Genomic DNA, 22,827 nt, shown 5'->3' on the forward strand with positions numbered 1-22,827 from the left:
ACGGGCCACATGACTTATTTGGGACTGCTTTGATCAGGAGTTTGGACTAGTTGACCAAAAATGTGAAGTAACTTCCTTCTAATGTTAAACATGGTACTTATGATTGTCCCTTTTCAAAAGTTAGGAGAAGCACTGGTAGAAGCACATGTAGAGCCTATATGCCCAGGTATCTGATAGCTTTACTTTAGCAACATCTAAAAGGCCCCAGCAGGAATGGTCCTTGTCTCAAACAAACACTTGTGAGTGACAATCACAACTTTAGAGAGATTCCAGAGTTTGGACTAGTTGATCTTCCCATATCCAGCCTAAATGGAATAACATTATTCAAACAAATTACCATATAGTACCAAGCCATACCTTGCAGAGATAACTGCTCAGCACAAAGCAGTTGTAGAATATGTCTACACATTCAAACGTAAGTGAAGGCAAGCCTGTACATGTGTCGAGGTGACCTGAACTCATGTGACTGTATTAATACATTGCAAAGTTTCAACTAATTCTGAATAATTTTGATCCAGTTGTGACCCTGTTTCAAAACCTCACCAAATATACTATTTTTGAGCATCTGTTCTGAGTGCAGCACTGCACAAGCGAACAAGAGCTACTCAAAAGCAAGTGTACAGTGTGTAGAAAAGGCTTGCATGGAATAGTGTAGTATAGGACACAGAAATGAAAATACACAGTGTTAAAGACCCTGATCCTCTACAATGTATATTGGTCAGAGAATAAATAATTTTGCCTTTGAATATCAAAACTATCACTTCATAAAAGTTCTCCAAACTATTAAACACAGTACCCTGTTTTCTTGTATTTTGAAAATAAACTACACAACACTACACTTACACTATGTTGTTTACTTTATGTAAACACTGAATGTAATTAAATGTTAAGAAAAAGTGCAACCATAAACACCCATTAAGAACATACCAAAAATTCACAGAAGGGAGAAAATTTCAGTGTCGAATGTTATCAATATCTCTTAGCACATAAATGATCAAGAGTTATGATGAAACTTATGTTTCAACCTTGCCATTTTCTATACTCAATCATTACACAGGAGCATTAGATAGTAAATTAAAGTAAATTACTTACTGTGTCCTACCCTGCATCCTCATTATACTGTAAAAGACCCTAAAATTGTGACAATATGAAGCATGTGACCTACTTACTGCAGTTTGTCTGGCTGTTTCTCATCTCACAGAGAGAAGTTCCACAGGGATCAGGACAGGAATCACATCTCTGGTCTCCACCCTGACAGAGGGTTTGACCTGAAGAAAATAGAAAATTACTACTCCAATTATTTACCAGACTGATAAAAATCACTGGAGTGCAGCAATGAGAAGATACAGGGTTTGTACTAAAATTAGGTATTTCCTTTACATAGCTGAATAAGTACCCTACAGCATTTCAAGTGCAATAAGGAGATGTTGTAAGGAAGAAAAGTGTGCAGCACTGTCCAGATGTTGCTTTTCTTCACTCCTATGCTTAATATAAGAATTTATAGCCCAGTTTCTGAATGAGAGGTATAAATCTGTGAAAGCCATTTACCATGATTTTCTGGGAGAGTATGAAAAGTCATGTAAATCAGATTTCAAAGGGAACAATAGGTCCTAGCTGATAGACAATGCCCTCTGAGAATTATTCTTCAGTGTCATTCAGTTGATCTGTTTCTCATTAGAGCTGAAGCTCTATTGCCCTTCTTTGACTAGTTTAAAAAAGAACACCACCACCACCAAAAAAGCCAAAAAGGCTATTGTCCTAAAAATGGAATGCAGAGTAACTAACAGCAGCACTTCATCAAAAAGTTTCTGAGCACATTACCTGGGTAATTACCTTCTCTGACAAATCCCTGGGCTCCTCTCTGTCTCATAGTGTTGATAGCTCCTTTTTAAATTCTCTCTTCCACATGACTTTTGCAAATTCTCTCATTTAATTTACTGTTCTGTTCACCGAGACTTAACAGTTTGGATTTTATCATCTTGTCCTGTTTAAAAGGGTTTATTGCAACTATTCCTTAGTGTTTGGATTGCACTACTGTCCACAAACATTAATCATTCAGTCATGGCATCCTTGCATTTGGCATACAAAATACGCTGAAGAAACACCCTGTTTCAATGACCTTGACAACAACCTTGTCCCAAGGAACTGATGAGGTAGTCATATCTATTCATAATTATGTGGATTTACTTCCCTTCATACATGTTACATATTGAAGCAATTGAGGTACTTTCTTTTACTGTAGCAATTGACTGTCATATTTTACAGATGCATCTGATTGCAAACTGGAACTTGAAAAGTAGGGAAAGCCTTTTGACTTCTAACGCTATCACAAATCTTTACAATCAAATTCATTTTTAAAGTTTGCTCCAACTCCTCCTTATGACGCAGTGGAAGTTTCTCAATTCTTTAAAAATGCCCATGCTACAGTACAAATTCTTTTGATCCTAGCACAATCAATGCTGAATTTCTATAAACTCACCCTATCCTGTCTTTTGAAGGGGCCACAGAACCAGCTGTGTGTACATCTATATTAGATTTCTACTGTCACAAAATGAATGACAGCAGTAATGTTAACAGATGTCATATCTTAAGCTTCCTTAAGGTATGTAGCAAAGGAGACCATTTTTCTCATTTGGATATAGGTGAGTACATGGTCATTTGTAATCTCTATGTGTATATACTTGTACCACAGGGTGTTTCAAAAAGATGGACCCAGTTTCAAAGCAGGATACAGGGTTTTTCAAAAAGATGGACCCCATTTGAAATCACTATATCTCTGCAACCATCCATGAATGAAACTCTTACCACTTGACAGGGTGGGGCACAGAGTTTCAAGTGATTACCACTAGATGCCTCTATTCTGTATAGTACAAATTTTTGTGTAATTGTAACATGTTTACATCATGAAATATACTGCTTTAAAATTTGGTCCATCTTTTTGAAACACCCTGTATTACACAAGGTCCCTGTATCTTTCTACAGGCAAGTGGCAAGTCATCACATCTTGACCTCAAATTTCTATGCTGATTTCACATATTTACTGTGTTTGTAACAAAACAGATATTCCAGATCACTTCAGCCCTACCTTCACTGCCTCTGCTAGGCATATCCAAATTTTCGACTGCAGAGCAGAGAAGTCTTTGTATTAACTGTACGTCCTATTACATTTTCTGTAGTTACTGAAATCAATGACATACATCAGAAATACAAAAGAAAGTTACAAACAAGAATTCTGCCTTGCTTTGACATGGACTTTGCAAGTAACTAAAAGGAATAATCAAAATGAAGTCCAAATTCTGCCTACGCATGCTCATGCAAACTTAGGACGGACAGAATATGGTTACAGAAAGGAAGAATGTTGCTCTACACAATACTGCAAAATATTAGACAGAGGTTTAGGTGCATTAAATAATGAATAATAAGAACAAGGAAAACTTTCATATTTAAAAGCTTTGCAGTTTAAAGCTAAGCACAAAAATCTTTTAGCATATAGTGAGATCATTGATTACATAATTATCATGCCATTCTACTCCTCTGTATTTAATATCCTTCAATCAGTACCTGTTCCATCTGTCCAAAAAAATACTTTTAACCATTTCTTCAACATTCGTAGAGGCAAAAAGCAATGCAAACAAAACACATAACTGACTTCTAGCCCAGATCATACATCAACGTTTTCAGTGAAATCCACTTTTACTGGTGATAAACAAATTTTAGAGGATTAAGTTGGGTGAAATTTTGAAAGTCAAAATAGCTGCTTATATAATGCTCTAAATAGTTTTGTACTTTTCAGTTTATCCCATTCTCCTCCCTCATCTCTTTTATATTAGAAATTATAGTTTCGTTATCAGCAACATAATCATAAGATCGTGGAATTGATAGAATAAGATTGCAACTGAATATCAGGAAAGATGAAGAATAAAAACTGAGAATTTTGTGAGATTGAACAGTCACAACTAAGGACAAAACTTGGTCCTTGGTTTTTAGATTGCCACAGTCAGAACTGGAAGAAATTTCATGCAAGACCTTTTGCAATGGCAACATTAATTGTGAAGAAGAATAATGGTGCTTTCTGTGTTTCAACTTCACAATTACTTTTTGTAATTGAGATGTCTAAATTAGAGCAGGAAGATCTCAATAACTTATTATGAACAGAAGGGACTGATTAGACACAGTCAGGAAAGGATTTCTTCTAGACTATTTTCATAAAGAAATGAGGCTTACATAATTACACTGTGTATTTATCTTATAATTACAGGTCTGTTCTACTCTAATAACTTTTGAATAGGTTGTGCTATTACCACTGCATCTGACAGCACTAGAGTTTTCCAAACAAAGTGAATTCCTTTAATTTCCTAAAAATAAGATTCACAAGAGAAAGACAATAATTCTCGCACTGAAGGAAAGGCTGCAATCTGAACGTATACCTTACTAGAAACAAGAGAATTACATGTGAAAAATACCTTCAAATGTTGAAACCATCACAACATGACAACATCTCTTTCTGAGTGTCAACATGTACTACAGGACACAAGTCTTTGGGAAACCATATTGTGGGGCTCAAGAAACTGCCTGGTTTCCTTGTCTTTCATACAATCCATCAAGAGACAGCTATTAAGTAGCTCTGAAAACTTACATGCTCATATATTTTCCCTTAGTCGCACTAAATCAATAGCTTATTTATGAAAACATCCTTTCTCTGAGAAAAATATTTTCATGTCAAAATTCCTCTTCAAACAACACCAATTCCTGTGATAGTAGCTTGTAATTGCTGCTGACAATGTGAATATGAATTAATGTATTTCAAGCTGATCATGTCAAATTCTATGCTATATATCACCTCCATTTAATTTTTTATGTTGTTAAGGACTAATAAAACTCTGCTTACAACTTCCTGTGTAAAAGCAGATACCAACCAGCCTCAGCAAGTGTTATTTGAACAGCAAAGAAAGTAAATTTGTGAGACAGTTTTAGCTAAAGGCACTTTAGAATAAAGCAGTCAACAGCAAGAGTAAAACGAAACACATTCTTACTTTCACTGCAGTTTTCTTCATCACTTCCATCTTTGCAGTCATTATCTCCATCACATTGGAATGCACTAGGAATACACTGCCCATTTCTGCATTCTACCAGCCCCTGACTATGACATGCTAGAGAGAAAAAAAAAAAACACATGATATTCTGATCAACTTCGGTTAATGAAGGTCTTAATTATTTCTGAACATCATCTTGCAGTTGTTTTAGGAGGAGATGATAATGCTACTTAGCACTGAAGGTCACTAGACATTTTTATTGTGTAGGCTGTGTTTTCAATAGCCCACAGCTGTGTTGATCTTTAACTACAGGGACTGGAACTATATATGTCAGGTATTAGCAACAGGCTGAGATGAAGGTTGAGCTTTTCCAAGAAAAAAAGCCATAATTTTTACTCATATAAAAATCATGATCTTTGCCTACTTACATACATTCCTTTATTCAGCTTAGGTTCTTAGATTTCAAGGAAAATTGTAGGATAATTGTTGCAAGATCAAGCACGGAATGGCAGCAAGAATCAAAGCAGCATAAGCACATGTCTTATGAGAAACTTAATCACATTAAAACATGTGCTAGATCCTCAAGACTTGGTTTTGCAACCTCAGCAATATTCTAGTATAGTTGTTTTGCAGATACACACCATCATCATTGGAGCAGACAGAAGTCCAAACTCTTACAAGCTGTGATAGGTCACATACAAACATATCAGAAAGCTGCCACAAACTCAGAATGCCTTCAGTTTAAGAGGTTATATACATCCATTCTTCCCTTTTTAATGGGAATACTACAATTAACAAAAAACTAATTCTGTAATTAGTAAGAAGCTGAAACACAAGGCAATGCTGGCACTTCTCAACAATGGCAACAAATGTTTAACTTGCTGCAGCTGTCTACCAGAATATTTGTTAAGTCTGAAATCAAATAAGCTTATAGTTCTGCCTTACAAGTAATAAGTAAGCAAACTACTTATCTTACATTTTGCTTTTTTTTTTTAAATAAAGAAAAAACTACTTCAGAGATTAAAGGAACTTACAGCAATTTATTTCATCTGATTTGTCTATGCAGTCATGGTCACCATCACATACCCAATCAGCTGTTATACATCTCCCGTCTCCACACTGATGATGTGTTGCTGGATTACAGTCTAAATGAAATGCAAGTGAGGACAAAAAAAAAAGGATAATAAACTATCATTTGTATAACTTATATTATTGATCAATTGTTTTCTGCCTGTAAGTTAATCATTCATACTGATTCTGTACCTGCAAATTTTTTGGCAGATGGTAGTTACATATGTTCTGAATTCTATTGACTATGTAGATAGTGATGCACTCATTCCTTCTCTCAGGTGCACAGATTTTTCCATTCACAAATAAACAAGTTTGTAAGATTTATTATACAGATTAAAAGATCTTCCAGCTTCCCATCTCATGGAACGATTTTCAGTTAGCCAACATTTTCAGTTGCCATATTGGCAACAGAAACTATGTTTTTTGCATACACTCAGTATTTTCCATAAGAACTATCTACAAAGAATCTGCTCCAGTTTTCATGTTACTCTTTCTACCTGAATGCTTCCACAAATAATGAAAAGCACTCTGTTGAGCCGGGTGACTTTACAACAAAATAAATAGGGAGTGTAGAAACAGCCCAGTGTGCCCAATCTGCTATGAAACCCATTTATAGCCTGTATAAAAAGTTAGATCTTAACATAGAAAAAAAACTATCTCAAGATAGGAAAAAAACTGTGCCCTGATCTTTAGTTTTGAAGTTATCTGTGCTTTTCCTTAGAAAAGCAAAATTTAAAAAGAGAGAAATAATATTTTAACTTTTAAAGAATTATTTTAGAGCACTTAATTTTTCTCAGGTGTAGTTCCAGGAAAAAGAGTTGTTTGTTTGTTTGTTTGTTTTAAAAAAAGGCTTTCAAATTTTTCCAATATTTACATGTGAAGATTATTTTCTTTCACAGCAGAATTTCTTTTTTTTTTTTTCCCATGAAAGTTAAGACAAATATAAGGAGGCAGAACATACAAAGGTGATTGAAAACAGAATTTGAAAGAAACAGAATTTGATAAACAAAAGATTCAAGTTCACTATGAAGCCATATGTAAAAACAGTTCAGCTATAAAACAATTGGCTTCACCAGTGTGTAGCCTCTTGCAATTTGCTTTAATCTCAGTTAAATTCAGCCAATTTAGAAAGAAAACAACTATAACATCTTAAATTAGTGTAAAACAAATTGCAAATCAGGACATTTCTTCAAAATACCACTGTCTTCAAAATTTGGATTAACGCAGACATCTCCTTTAAACCTTTTCAAGTTGCATATAAAATTTGTGAGCTGTTTTTTCTTTGCCCAAAAAGAATTACAGGGTATATTGCTCTTTTAGTAGTTTGAGGAAAAAAGATTGCTGGCTTAGGCAATACTGGTATCTTAAAGACTAAGAAAAGCATAAAACTTCCATTTACCACAATTCTGTTCATCGCTAAGGTCTCCACAGTCATCGTATCCATCACAAACAAAGGTATAATTTAGGCATTTTCCTGTGTTGCAACGAAATACATCATCACTGCAGTCTACAATACAAATTTTTGTAAAATGTTAACATGACATTGGAACATTCATATACACTGTGAACACTGGAATCTATTGACTAAAACAAGATGAGCTAAAGATACTCTACAATTTACAGGTCTGCATTAATACTCAATATGTACCAGTTCATTAGAATCTAATATGGAATAACAAGAAAAATCAAAAGCAAGTTTTAGACATTTTTATTCTGTTCCTACCAATTGCTTTTTTGATCAATACAATGAGAAGAAAGTGCTCTGGTTACACATATGGACCAAAATGTTTAACTATTTTATACACATAGTTCTTGAGAAAGGCTGTGGGTCTTGAGTACCTGAGGTGGCTATTAGGTGGAGCTGAAGCTCGTAACAGCAAAATCAAGATCCCAAGACCCTGCTTTTGAGCCTGCCTTTGATCTTACAATGTTTTCAAATCACCTTTATGCTTTACACAGTTTTGAGTTCAGAATTTGGCCTGATGCCATCTCATTGAGGATTTCTTAGAACTGTCAGCCCTTAGTGGGCTTATCTTTTCTTTCCACCTCTGAGGCCTTCAGTGAAGCCCTGATAAATGTTCTCTGAGAATATCCAAAATGCTTGAATAATACCAGGTTTGATAAAAACATGGAATCTACATTGCAGTCAGGAAAGCGGGGAGAAGAGAAAACAGGGTTGGTGACGTACGGTGCCATTAGTAATTAAATTTTGATTAGTAATTAAATTTTAGTAATTTTAGTAAATTTAGTAATTAGTAATTAATTATTAGTAATTTAGTAATTAGTAATTAAATTAGTAATTAAATTTTGATTACTAACACACAGTTGGGAAGTGGGTGACCCAGTTTCACTGCTTTCCTCTGGGCTTTTCCTTCATATCTGGCTTTTCGGGGAGAAAGCCAGGATAGAAAAAAAAGCTGGGTGGACAATCCCTCCTTCCTGTTGAAGCTATGCCACTGGAATCAAGGAAGTTCTTTGTGCCCTTTCTTACTGGAATAGGTGGGTATTTTAAATGAGCTCTTTCCTACATAACATAAAGAGCTCCAAGAGCAGGGACTGGAAGACAAGTCTCTTCCCTCAGCTGAGGTGCTCAACCACTGAGAACAGAATCATGCTCCTGCTTGCTTCTCTCCTCTTGGCGTGTGACTCCTGTGTTCATGACTGCACTGCGGTCCCACTTTGAAAGAAGGGTGTCCTTTGAAGTACAGTACACACCGAAAGGTGCAGCACTCTCCCAGAAGGTGCAGTGGGGTTTCTATTCCTTCAGATCAATGTCAGTCCAGTGTTCTACCTCCCAGTTGAGTGCTCTAAGTTTCACAAGGCTTTACCAACCTCAACTCTAGAACTTGAACATGAATCACTTCTTCTCCTTCCTCCACAGAAGTATTCATGTTTTCTACAAGTTTCACATCATCTTAAGTCCAAACAGTATTTATAGCACAATGAGAAGGAAAATGCTTCAGGATATACAGTAAACTAATATGGGTGAGCCACGAGCATTGTAGCCAATAGTTAATTTAGCTCTAAAAGAACAAAAATAATGAAAGAGTAAACTTCAAAAACCCTAAGCTAAATGAAAACATATAAGTTCTAGTTCCATGTAGGGAGAACAATAGCCAGCTGAGAGTAAAATTCTAAGCATTACTTGTTTTGCGTATGCAACAGTGTGAAGTACCCTGGCAACCTTTATCCTTATTGATCAGTCTGTAACTCTGACAGTTTCTGTGCTTCTGTTGCTCCTCATGCAAATGAAACAAAGCTGTCTTTTTATATGTTGTTTCCTCTGGATAAGTTTACTGTTTAATTTCCATCCATTTCTCCATTCCTGTTTATATTCACAGCTCTGTAGCTGCAGCAGTGTCCTTTAGGGTATGGTAGTGCTCAGGCCAACACAGGGTAAACAAAAAGAATACAAACTTCCTTGCAAGGAAATATGATTCACTTGATGAAAATCTAACAGTCTTAACAACATTTTCTTCAAGATATTGGCAATTATATAGTGTAGCTGCTTACTTCCATCAGAATGAGATGGGCACTTTGTATCTGACATTTGTAATAGGTTCAACTTAAATTTTGTTAATGAGAGAATTAGCATAGTTTTCATAAAATTAAATAGAAATTCCTGTTCTACACTCCACTAAACAAACATAAAGCCTGGTCACTCTTTTGCATTCAGCAACCCTTTGATCTCTGTTCACAGAGACCCTGTTTTCACCACTTCACTATTGCACCATGTGTCCTTCTGACCATGAATCACCTCAGCCCAACACTCAGAGGGGATTTGAGGAACCCTGCATTTCAAAGATATATGTTTAAAAGTGTATGTGCACATTAAATGTACATATTCTACTACTTCAAGGAGTAAATAAGAGCCTGCTGCATTTGGTACATTCCATATAAAACTTCCTCATCAGAAAGGGCAACCAAGGTGATTAAGGGAGTGGAGCACCTCCCTTATGAGGAAAGACTGAGGGAGCTGGGTTTCTTTAGTTTGGAGAAGAGGAGACTGAGGGGTGACCTTCTTAATGTTTACAAACATAAAAAGGGCGAGTGTCACGAGGATGAAGCCAGGCTCTTCTCGGTGACAAACAATGGTAGGACAAGGGGTAATGGGTACAAACTGGAACACAAGAGGTTCCACTTAAACTTGAGAAGAAACTTCTTCTCAGTAAAGGTAACAGAGCACTGGAACAGGCTGCCCAGGGAGGTTGTGAAGTCTCCTACTCTAGAGACATCCAAAACCCGCCTGGACACGTTCCTGTGTAGCCTCATCTAGGTGTTCCTGCTCCGGCAGGGGGATTGGACTAGATGATCTTTCAAGGTCCCTTCCAATCCCTAACATTCTATGATTCTATTACATTTTCAACAGTTCCAGGTTTGTGCACTCATAATTCATGCACGTATAGATCAATGTTACAGCTTCTTTCCTATTTGTATTCCTATTTGATAGCTGGCTGAGCTGAATTCAGATTCCTCAGCTGGTACCTTCCACTACACAAAGTCACAGAGTAAATGGTATAAGCAACAATGAAATTCTAAATATCAGTTTTCAGTTGCAACTGTGTAAAAAACTGACACTGCTAAGTAAATCAAACCATACTTTCAAAAAGAGGGATGGATTCTGCTAAAGCCTAGCTACTGCCTGCATACTTATTATGGCCCATCAAAGGGAAGAAGAGAAAAAAATACATGTCAAGAGTCAGGAACAGAAAAAAACATTGCATCATGTGATCCATTTCTTGATGATATGAGATTCTAGGAAGAACAATTAATATGAAAAAGATTAAAACCAGAGACTTCTATGTTTCATAATGGATATAATTTTCAACATTAAAACTAAGGAGATGCAGCTGTAAGATTCACTCATGTAACTTTAGACATCTGCATCATTTAGTTTCTAATGCACATTGCCCATTTAAATTATCCGCTTAAAATCAGACAAGTCATGCATCTGAAGTGTCTGTTTCTGTCAGCTGATTCTCCATACAACCAGTTTAGACAACTAGCTCAGATAAAGTCCCCTGCACAGGGACAGACCCCTCACTAATGTTGTAATTTCATAACGGAAAACCAGAGAGACATCTCTCCAAGGTGATAGCATATAAAACAAAAATAAGAGGTCCTGTATTTTGGGATTGCAGATGGGGATTGGTTTTTTTTTTAATTTATTTTACAGTCTAATATAGCTTGGCCTTTTGAGTTTAAAAGCCTTTTAATCTCATTTGGGAAGTAACTGTAATGTAACTCACAGCTCTGACCAGCTCATGGAGATTGTGAAGAGTCTCATGAGAGACTCATGACAGAGTTGGGGTTGTTCAGCCTGGAAAAGAGAAGGCTGCAGGGAGACCTTATGGCACCCTTTCAATACTTAAAGGGGACTTACAAGAAAGATGGGAACAGACTTTTTAGAAGGGCCTGTTGTGAAAGGACAAGGGGTAATGATTTTAAACTAAAAGAGGAGAGATTCAGACTACATATAAGAATTCTTTTACAATGAAATCGGGGAACACTGGAAGATTGCCCAGAGGGGTGGTAGATGACCCATCCCTGGAGACATTCCAGGCCAGGCTGGACAGGGCTCTGAGCAACCTGATCTAGTTGAAGGTGTCCCTGATCATTGAAAGGGGGTTGGACTAGATGACCTTTGAAGGTCCCTCCCAACCCAAACAATTATATGATTCTGTGAGGTGAATTTGAGAGGGGCAAAGTCTGCAAGAAACACAGCATTTTTATTAGACAAGCTTTCACGCAAATAAGTCCGCTTTCAGTTTTGCCGTTTCTGCTGTGCAATTCAAGAAGGTCTTATTTGACCACACCTTCACCCCAGCTCTTACCAAGTATCTTAATAGAATACATCCTCTGGCTATAAACTGTGTATCATTTAACAGAAAGGCCTTCTTTTAAAGGTAATCTTAACTCATGAAATTTATAATGCTTGTATTTTTAAGACATAGAATGTTTTTTTCTGATATTACTAATTTTTTCTTTTCCCATTTCTCATAGGCATTTTAAAATTTTTTAGCTTACATTACAAATGGAAGTTAACACTGACAGGAAAAAGTGAAAGATGAAAATATACAATACTGTTTATGTAACAGAAATTATATCAACCTCCATTAAATAAATTGTAGGCTATTGAAGGAAAAGCAAACTCTAACCTCATTCAGATTGAGACCGGGAGGAAATTGCAGACATCATTTATTCCTCAGAGTATCCCAGATAAAATCTATCAGCAACTTCCTTAAGAGCAGCTTTGTGAGTCTTGGAATGTCCAGTCTCTTAAACAACTAATAAGAACACATCTTTTGAGGTGAGTCTAAACTGAACAGTCTGGAACTCAAGCTCAGATCTGATATTTTCCAAAGTCTGAATGCACAGCACAGTTTTGTGGCATCATGTCCTACTATAAGTCTCTATTTAGTGCCTTGCTCCACATTTTCTTTTTTTTTTTTTTTCCCTTTTCATTGTTTTCCTACTGTACATTTACTCAGTTTTTCTAAAGGTTTTAGTAGTCCAAGAATGTTTTTGCCAACACAGAATAACACATAGGAGTCCTAAAGATACACACTACCACAGAGAAATAAATATAAATTAAGATATTATGTATGTATATTCACATTCTTCTTTTCTACTGCACCATGTACTAGGATTTATTTAAACAAACCACAGTGAAAGTTGAGGCCAAGAGAACTTTCTAAACAGATAGTTCTGCTGTAAAATCAATGCCAAGGACTAGGAAAAAAATACAATTAACAGTCTTCAGTTTATTATCAGTAGTGTTCTTTTGATGCATGTTATTGATCCATTAAAAAAAAAAAAAAACAACCCCAAAATACTTTTAATTTCCACATGGCTCTTTGCAGAAATCTTAGAATCTGCTTCCAGACATAAAATTGAATAGATCAAAAAACCACATGTGATGGCCAGAGTGAGCAAAGGTAAACACATCCAATAGCAACTGAGAGTCCAATAGGCAAATACTATGCAAAGCTCCTATTCTGTACCAGTAGCCTGCTTCAGTTTTTAGGTTTCCCTGAACAGATTCAGTGCTTCAACAGAACACTGCCAGGTTTAAGAAACTTACTGCAATGGACCTCATCACTCCAATCATCACAGTCGTTGTAGCCATTACACTGCAGTTTCCCTGGAATGCAGATCCCACTGGCACACAAGAAACTCTCCTCTCCTCCACACAGTGCTGGAAAAGAGAAGTGAAGAAAGAACAAAAGAAGAAATAAGCAGAAATAAAACATAGCTAGAACAATGACTCTTAATTGATGCACTTACTCAATGAACCCCAAATTAGTCAAATGCAAGTAAACGCACACTGACAATTTCATCTAACTTTTGTTATTTCAAAAATGGGTATCTAGGCTGAGTCAATCAGTAAGTTTCAATCTACCATTACCTCTAAAAAGCAGCTGTAAAAAGTAAATGTTGACCTTAGGATTTGATTAAACAAGCTTTTTTATTCCCCCCCCCCCATAACTCCCTGAACACTAGAATACAGTCATCGCTATTCGATATATGGGGAATTGAGATACCTAAGAGACAGAAAAATGCCTAGGGCTCTAGGCATCTCATTGGAGATATCTTGCAAGGTATGTTCAGAGGGAGGGAACTCATAAAACCTTCACATTCAAGTCCTTGAAGTGAAAATTGCGTGGAGATGAAAAGCAAAGATGTCAAGTAGAAAAGCAAATATTCAGTAAAGAACATGGTTGTTGTTCTTAGGCTGGGGGAGTTGTTTGCTCAGGTTTGTTGTTGTGGTGGTTGGTTGTTGTTGTCATGGTGGTTTGTTTTTTCTTTTTTTTTTTTTTTTTTTTTTTAATATTTCAAAAGGCCGATTTAACAGTCAGGCTACTCAACAAAGCTAAACAAAATAGCTTCGCATCCAGTAAAAAAGAATCAGCAAACAACCCCCCAGTAACTTTACTTTAAGCATACATATCTGAAATGACAAATAGCTTTCAGAGATGGAGGGAAAAAATCCAGTCACTTTTCCAGGGTAAAGCTATTAAATGCATCCATCTGTGAACAGCAAGTTCAAACAACAAAATCTCATGAAAGTTCAAAATACTACTCATAGAAATTCCACTGTAATTCAGACTTTGTATCCAAGTTTTCCAAGAAAAATAAAGATCTCTAATTGGTATGAAAAAAGATCAGTTTCAGCAGCAGCAGCTACAGAATCTCTTCCTCCACTAAAGTAATTTTGCACCTGATCACAATGTAGCTCCATATTTCTCATTTTAAAATGCCTACATTTGCATTTTTCCTGTTCCTGTAGGATAATTCTATTCCTTCTGCCTTTATTCTCTCAATCTGATGCTTAACAAAGTCTGGAAAGTATATTTATAATCGACATCTCAAAAACAAACAATCGATGCCCAGCCAGTCCCCAAGCAGCAGCCCCTCTCAGCCAACTTTCCCTCTAGTTTACTGCTGAGCATGATGATGTATGGTATGGAATAGCCCTTTGGACGGTTGGTGTCAGCTGTCCCAGCTTCTTGTGCACCCCCAGCCTAGTCACTGGTGGGGCGGCGTGAGAAGCAGAAAAGGCCTTGACTATGTAAGCACTGATCAGCTGTACCTAAAACATCTGTGTGTTATCAACATTGGTTCCAGCACAAATCCAAAACGCAGCCCCATACCAGCTACTATGAAGAAAATTAACTCTACCCCAGTCAAAACCAGCACACAATCTGATGAAAATACCACTGCTTCATTTTAAGAAAAATCCCACCTGCAAATACAGCTAATATTCCCTCACATAGTATAAGTTTCCATCATTCTGTTTCCTAAAATTCTTTCTCTTCTATTTTCTGATGTATAAAACATCCTCTATTATTTTGAGGTTGGGGAACAGACAACAAAATGCCTTGTCTTATTAAATACCATAAGGTGACCTTATTTTTAATAGTGAAAAAATCAGCTACTTGCAAAAAAATCCATAAGTGAACCTATTTGTTAAAGATCAGCTGATTTATAAAAGCACTACGAAGCAAAACCATTAAAAAACAAACAAAAACAACAACAAACAACAAAAAGGCAAACAAACAAACCCCCCCAAACCAGAAAACCAAACCAAACCACCAAACACTAGGCAAGGCAAAACATTCTTACAAAATAAGGAATCCTTTACGTGTTCTCCTCCCATCCCTGCTGCTAACTTTTCACATCACCTTGGACAACTCAGGCAATCTGTGTCTTAGGTCTATTCCTATTAAAGAAACTTCTCTGTTTTCTTAGCCTCAGTACTACAAAGATAATGCTTCAGGAGTCTTATGAATTTATTTTCACATTGATGAACTGATATTTCCCACAGGGATTGTAGTGTATTTCAATTTGGGGAAACATCAGGATAGCTCTCAGAGGAACATCACTGAATGCAAGAAGATCAAGAGGAAAACCTCAGTGGAAACAATACAACTTTTCAGATAGAACAAAGCCATTTAAAAATGCCATCAGTGAATGACACATTTTAAAAGACCTCAACAGGAAAACACAAAATGACTATTACACCTGTTAAATCTGCCCTTGGGGCTACAAAAGGAGCCTTCAACATGCCTACAAAAAATATACAATAATTTCTGCCCATTCTCAGCCTTTCTGTACAGCAATCTGATATTCTTCACGATTTGCCAAACCACCAGGTGCATAGTGGATGCTGTGATGTACCACTGAGCACCGGACATGCCTCAACAACCAGAGTGTATTTTTCAGAAATGATAAATAGTTCCAGCTTGCACTGACCGCGAGTGCAATTAATTATCCCTATTTCTAATTTTATTTGTTGCCCTAGCATAGCTGTCCTTTCTGGTGCACAATGGAAATTGATACACACACACTATCAGCATCTCCATTTTCACTTTTAACTTTTGTCAGCAGGGGATTATTTTTTCCAACATATTTACAGGCTTTTCTAAGCATGAAATATTATTTTATCATCCCCAAGAAACAGGGCAATCTTAAACTTAGTCAACTGACACACACACCCTTGTACAAAACGTGTTTGTAACAAAAAATTGTGTGAATAATTTCAAAATTTTTCTATTCCACTCCCAGGTGCATTCTCCACTTGAGCAGCACATGATCTTCATATTGCAATAAAAACATTATTTTCCAGTTGTGTAACAGGGCTGTGGTTATTGCAGTGAAAGCTACTTATGCAATATATTTTGAAGGTTTCTAACTTTACACAAAGGTGCCCAAAATACCTAAGAGACTTTAAAACAAAATTTTTCAACTAGTTTGTGCCATTTAATATTTGTGCTTCTTAATCAGAAGCAAGGCAGGGCAAAACCACCAGCACCATTCTTTTGCAAACCTTCACAATGTGCTCCTCAGGAGCTTCCCTCACTACCCACTGTGTGGCTGGACATGTTTCCTAAATTCTAACTGAACAGTTACAGCCTCACCTCTATTCTACGATTTTTAAAACGTTATTATAAACTGAAAAATATGATAGTCTTAGCAGCAACGTAAGATTAGGTAGCATTCACATTCTTATCTCACAAGGGAAAAAAAAAGAGGCACTGAGATATTGAAGTGAAAGTTATAAGAAACAATAACAATTTCAATTGTCCAATCTAAGACATGTCAGTATGGGTGTTTGTCTGGTTTTTTTTGTTTTTGTTTGTTTCTTTGTTTTTGGTTTTGTTGTGAATATTTTTTTTTTCTGGAGAGTAAGTAACTCATGTTATTTTATATGTTCAAACAATAGCTCCTGTTAGCTTTACTTGTAGCTAATATAAATACCCAGCTATATAAATGAAGAGTCCGGTTAATTGGAAGTGTGCAAAGAACAATTAAGAAAATTCTTACTCCAGACCATTACACATGGTCTCTGCAGCATCACATTTTCCTTATTATGAGCCAATCTCTTTGTTTCTTCAGTTCTCTGCCTTATGCGTTGCACCTTCCAGTTTCTACAATTAGTAAATATTACAGGGGTCTCTAGAATTGACAGTCTTCCTCAGTATAGGCACTAGTTCCCTGTAGACTGGTGTTTATACCACAGACAATGATGTCTGGTAAAAACAGAATATGATGACATAATCAAAAAATTGTAATTCATCACACTGGAAAGGCAACTTTTACTAACTTGGAAATCTTATATTCTTCTAACTTGTGCTTTTGTGCAATTTCCTGCATGTTAAAAGAAAAAAAAAAAAGTCCTCAAACAGATGGAAAAAGCAGGAGTATTTTGGAAAAGCACTGACACAGTCTTGCCCTGTTCTCTCTGGGCATCTGATTTTTGCAGCTTCTGGAGTCAGCGTTGCAAGATAGATGGACTTTTCATCTGAATCAATGCAGTCACAATACCGCAATGAGACACAGAGGAATCCCTGAAACTCTTGCCTCCTTTCATTACCTGTTCCCTCTACCCTACGTACCTATGGCAGTAGAGTGTATGCATCTTGTAGCTGCCAACTCTAGAAAGTATTGATACTAGGATCACAATCACAGAATTAGGAAAGTTGGCAACTTCTTCCCACCCAAGAAATAGTCCATTTCTCTATTTCCTTGCGATGTAAAACACTATAGGAGAAAAAGCACAAAGACCTTTCTCTTCCACTCAGTGAAGTGGTGACATAGCAAATTCCAAGCTGGAAAAGAAACAGGGAAGGAACATGAAGGCAGGCAGAAATAAACAGTTGGGGAGGCAGAATGGGAAGGAAAAAAGAAATCAAAGGACACAATAAAATATAATACATAAGCAACAGAGGTAAAGAATGAGTGCTTGGTGGAAACAGCTTTTTCAACTGTGAATGTTTCCTCGCATGAAACACCACCACAATCCCAAAAAACATTTTATCTTCCTCAAAAAATTATTCCACTATTGCTGTTTTTGCAACTGGTCAGTATCAATATTACACGTACACAAACCACCTCCCTCTTCACTGCATTAAGTAAATGCAGGAGCTAAAGAGAAAGATAAGGTCTTCCTGAATTAAAAGTTTTTTCTCAAATAAATTCTGCATTGGACATGTGTAATTAGTTTCACATTGCCAACAGAAAAATAAATACCTGGTTGTAACCAGATACTGCCTTTCAATCTCTGCTCAAAGACATTCCTCAAAGACAATTGTCTAATACCAGTGTGAAAAATCTTGGAAGATAAACTGGGCACCATGGAAAAAAAATGTATTGGTATTTCATCCTTGGAACAAAACAAAACAAGATCTGCATTAGTTAAGCATATTTGGTTAAGAAAATTAGTAGTTTCCTTGTATACATCATATTAGCTCTGTTTATTATTTTTTGTATTATTTGCACTTGCAGCTTCTGCAGGACAAGATGATGTATGATGACAGCCACTAGAAGAAAATTTGAACTGTTCATCTGAATTACTGCAAAACTCAAAGCTAAACTTTAGTAAAGGCAATGCTATTATCATAACAGAGAAGTACTGCTGAAATCTATAGTTGTGGCATTAATACATCTATTAACTACTTGGTTTTACAGTATCTTAAAATGTTACACATTAACCGTTAATGACTATTGCTAATATTCTTAATGTGGTGCTCCAATTAAATGCTTCTCATCCAGCTCCTGTGGTGGCATCTTCAAACGGCTGAAAGAGCCTCACTCTAATTATTCATGCATTTAGCCCTGTCATGTCCTTGAACATTGCAGGGCATTTATCAACATATACAAAAATTAATTGTATATGGCTTTGCCAAGAAGGGACATTACCAGGGCTATCAGTAATGGTTTTCCTGCTCATCAACTAGCATAACTTTTCTAAATAGAAAAAATTTCGGGGGTCTTGTGATTGCTCCACATTAATATGTCAGCTCATTGTGTTGCTTTACTTCTCATTCAAGCTACTGTGGTTTTTTTCTCCGCTGCTTTAACAGCATCAGCTATGTTGGCTGGTGAAAGCAAGTAAAATAACAAAAACAACACACTGAGAGCTGAAAGAAAAAAAAGCAGAGTTGGAATCCCTAAAACTATTTTCAGCGTGGCTGATTTTCTCACCTACTGGGTGTTCATTCACTTGTCACTTGTGGGAAAGGATATCAACCTGACTGATACAGCTCTGTCTACAGAACTGCACCTTTTTCTATGTGACTCGTTTTGTACACTTGGATGGTTTTACTATAATGGCACATGGCTCAGATTTTCCAGTACATTCAGTACATCTGCAATCACATCAGGAATGCATGTCATAATAGCTTCTCCACTGTGGTAACGTGCACTCAGTTTGCAATGCCTGTGGATGAAGAATCTAGACAAAGAGATAAATATCAGCAGTGACACATGAACAAGTATTTATCCACTACATAATCCCAACTCTAGCTAATAAACATTTTCCAGGAAAGGTGGTAATTGCCCCCAGGATAAATGCTCTGGACTCTAACTAGATCAGTCCAACATGCAGCCTCCAACAGAGCTTGGAAAGGCAAGTGAGGTTCAAGGATTTTTTGGAGGAGTGATAATTTTCAATTCAGAAAATGTGGAGGATATAGAGTATTTAGTCACAATCAGATAAAAGTAATCAAGAGAAAATTTTGCTTTGGTTTGGGTGATACTGTGCTACAACAAGCAGGTATACCAGCAAGGCCTTATTTTTGATAAATACAAGAAATAACTGAAGCCCCAAATGATAATTAGATCATCACATGAAACAAATTGTATGCAAGGCATATGGGGGCACGGAGGGTTTCACTACACATGATGGGGAGGCATTAGTCCCCAAAAGAAGCCACAAAGTTGAGACATAAGCAGTCATATGCCAAGGACATGCTCTTGGAATTTCCAGGAATTTGCAGGAACTGAGCCCTGAAAAAAGCATAAAGAGCACTTTGGGCTGAACACTAGGTTAAAAGGGATTGGAACAGTGAACCAACCCCTGCTGTTTGATTCTACTGTGTTCAAATAAGTAAACTCTTTCAAATATATAAATTTCAGAAAGAAATACTCAACTAAAGCATAATGTATTTCTGTAGGAGAAACAGACTAGTGAACACTCCCACCCCTTTCAGTCATAGAAGAATCACATTAGAACCATTCTTTTAAACAAAAGAAAGTAAAAATATCATCTGTAGTCCACCATTCTACATGAAAACTATTCATATGCATGCATCATGCACAACAGTTCATGAAAAGAAATTTTTAGAAATGCCTGTTGTTTTATACAGCAGGATGTAAGAATTGCCAATAAGCAGCCTGGGACTCCACAGGCTGCCAGACAGGGACAGTGAATCTCACAACTGGCTCTGGATATTTTCCCCTAGTAAGAAATAGCAAACTTCCACTGTGTACTTCTCTGTAATTTAGGCAGTTCACTATCAGATAGATACAAATCCTGCTATACAGATTATGGAAGAATGATCAACCAAGCACTATTCTAACAAACTTATTTTCTAGCGGTATGAAATATATTATTTTAGAAGATATTCTGAAACTTGAAAGTTTCAAAGTCAGTAATCTCTTCTGGCTTCATCTAGCAGTTCAGCTATCTAGATTTGGTGGGGCTTTTGAATACTTTGACCAGCTATAATTTGTCAAAATTTAATTGGCATACTTATGTTATACCTTGTATTCAGGCTGTGTACCACACATGCATGAAACCCAGGTCTCTAACATCCTGGTGCTTTTCCAGAATTACACCTTATTCTGTATCCAGTATGTGTGTGCTCAATCAATGACATACTAGTGACTCATAGCTCCTTGCTAGTTACTCTCATTGTTCGATGTACAAACCCTTACCATACTTACGTACCTATGCTGCAGCCTCTTAACTTATTTGTCATTTGAACTTGCCATGAACACAAAATTAATGTACTCCTAATTCTTATGATGTGCATCCCTATGATACCAAAGGCATCAACACACATATGGTTACAACATCACTTTGAGCTAAAAGGACAGTTTTATTCCCATTTTACAATAGGAAGTTGAGGCACAGAAAAAAATCTGCATTTTTATAATCACTTGCTTATGGTTCCCATTTGCAGAGATTCATTAGACCTGATTTTTCAGCACATTTAGCATATATTTATACAATATGGTGAAAACACAGCTTCTAGTGGCTTTCACTACAGCACCTTGCCCAAAATCCCATAGGACTTGTGAGGACTTGTGAATATTGTTCAGTTTTCCTGGAAAGCATTCAACAAGACACAATCCCTCTCTATACATTTCCTCACCTCAGGCATTACAGTTGTGCCCACAGGTGAGTATGAACAACAGCTTCCTTTACTTCATGACCCCTCAAAACATGCCCTAACAGATGGAGAAAATCCAATGGCTAAAAAAATTTGATACAATAATATAAGTCTATATCATTATGGATACTCAGAAAGCACAAGGGCATAATCCCAGATATAAACACAATCTTAATTGTACCACTGACTAACATTCAAAGATACACTCTATAACCTTGCTGATCTTTTAAGGTACTTTTGAGTATATAACTTCTTAGGTTTTTTAAACAAAATTGAAAAAAAAAATTCATCATATAATTTCTTCTTGTTTATTGTTTCCCAGAAGTCATTAACAAAGTTAGAACCCACAGATGGATCGTACAAGCCTCTGTCACCTCAGCTTATAGGATGTCGTATATCAACAGTAAAGTCTCAGATGCCAGCCAAAGAACTCCAGCAATGGGACTGATGAGAAAAAAAAAAAAAGAGGCTCATTGCTCTCAGATCTGATCTCACCTACATCTGGATCTCGAGAACAGAGCAGCAACTCTGAGGAGATGGAAATGGCTTGCATTTAAAGAGTGGCCGGAAAGTTGCCTGGCAGAAAAGGAGAAAAGGACCTGGGTATGTTGGTAGACAACTAGCTGAATATGAGCCAGCAAAGTGCCCAGGTGGACAAAAAGGCCAAGAGTACCCTGGCTTCTATCAAAAATAGTGTGGCCAGCAGGACTAGGGAAGTGATCGTTCCCCTGTACTCAGCGCTGGTGAGGCCCCACCTTGAATACTGTGTTCAGTTTGGGGCCCTTCACTACAAGAAAGACATAGAAGTGCTGGGGAGGGTTCAGAGAAAGGCAACAAAGGTGATGAGGGGCCTGGAACACAAGTCTTAGTGGCTGAGGGAACTGGGACTGTTTAGCCTGGAGAAAAGGAGGCTGACGGGAGACCTTATTGCTGTCTACAACTACCTGCAAAAAGGCTGTAGGGAGGTGGGTGTTGGTCTCTTCTCCCAAGTAACAAGTGATAGGACAAGAGGAAATGGCATCAAGTTGCGCCAGGGGAGGTTTAGACTGGGTATTAGGAAAAATTTCTTCACTGAAAGTGTTATTAAGCAGTGGAACAGGCTGCCCAGGGAAGTGGTTGAGTCAGCATCCCTGGAGGTGTTTAAAAGACATGTAGAAAAGGTGCTTAGGGACATGGTTTATTGGTGGACTTGGCAGTGTTAGGTTAATGGTTGGACTTAATGATCTTAAGGGTCTTTTCCAGCCTAACTGATTCTATGAGTAGATGTATAGAAACCATGATTTTTGAAAAGTTTACCTCTCAATCAGTTCTGGGTTAATTTTTACAGCAAGGATAAAGCAGATACACTTGAAATTTAGCCTGTGTATCAGGCTCCTGCTTTGAATACCAATCCTGTATGTACTAGAACTTAGCAAAGAAAAAGCAGCATGTTTTTAAAGGGAATATTACTTTTATCCTACCTTCTTTCCTTGAAACAGCTCAGAATTTTTGGTGTAAAGTAAAAAAGTCTCAAATCAATAGAAGTCTGAAAAAAAAATCAGCCT

The 22,827-nt window shown here is 36.9% G+C and overlaps 1 protein-coding gene across 6 annotated transcripts in view; it reads right to left on the reverse strand.

Moving 5' to 3' along the window:
• The window catches only part of CORIN (corin, serine peptidase), a 138,607-nt gene that overhangs the window by 45,628 nt on the left and 70,152 nt on the right, over positions 1–22,827 (reverse strand). For 3 of the 6 annotated variants that reach the window (XM_065060831.1, XM_065060830.1, XM_065060827.1), the window contains 5 exons: positions 13,189–13,302; positions 7,504–7,578; positions 6,068–6,178; positions 5,034–5,150; positions 1,170–1,268 (listed from right to left, as the gene is read on the reverse strand). In XM_065060831.1, the coding sequence (XP_064916903.1) occupies positions 1,170–1,268; positions 5,034–5,150; positions 6,068–6,178; positions 7,504–7,578; positions 13,189–13,302 (516 nt within the window). Of the gene's footprint in view, positions 1–1,169; positions 1,269–5,033; positions 5,151–6,067; positions 6,179–7,503; positions 7,612–13,188; positions 13,303–22,827 lie in introns of all 6 variants that reach the window. The other 3 variants (XM_065060829.1, XM_065060828.1, XM_065060832.1) reach the window with 1 other exon arrangement.

This window comes from Columba livia, chromosome 4 (genome assembly GCF_036013475.1).
Source record: "Columba livia isolate bColLiv1 breed racing homer chromosome 4, bColLiv1.pat.W.v2, whole genome shotgun sequence".
Lineage (NCBI taxonomy): Eukaryota > Metazoa > Chordata > Aves > Columbiformes > Columbidae > Columba > Columba livia.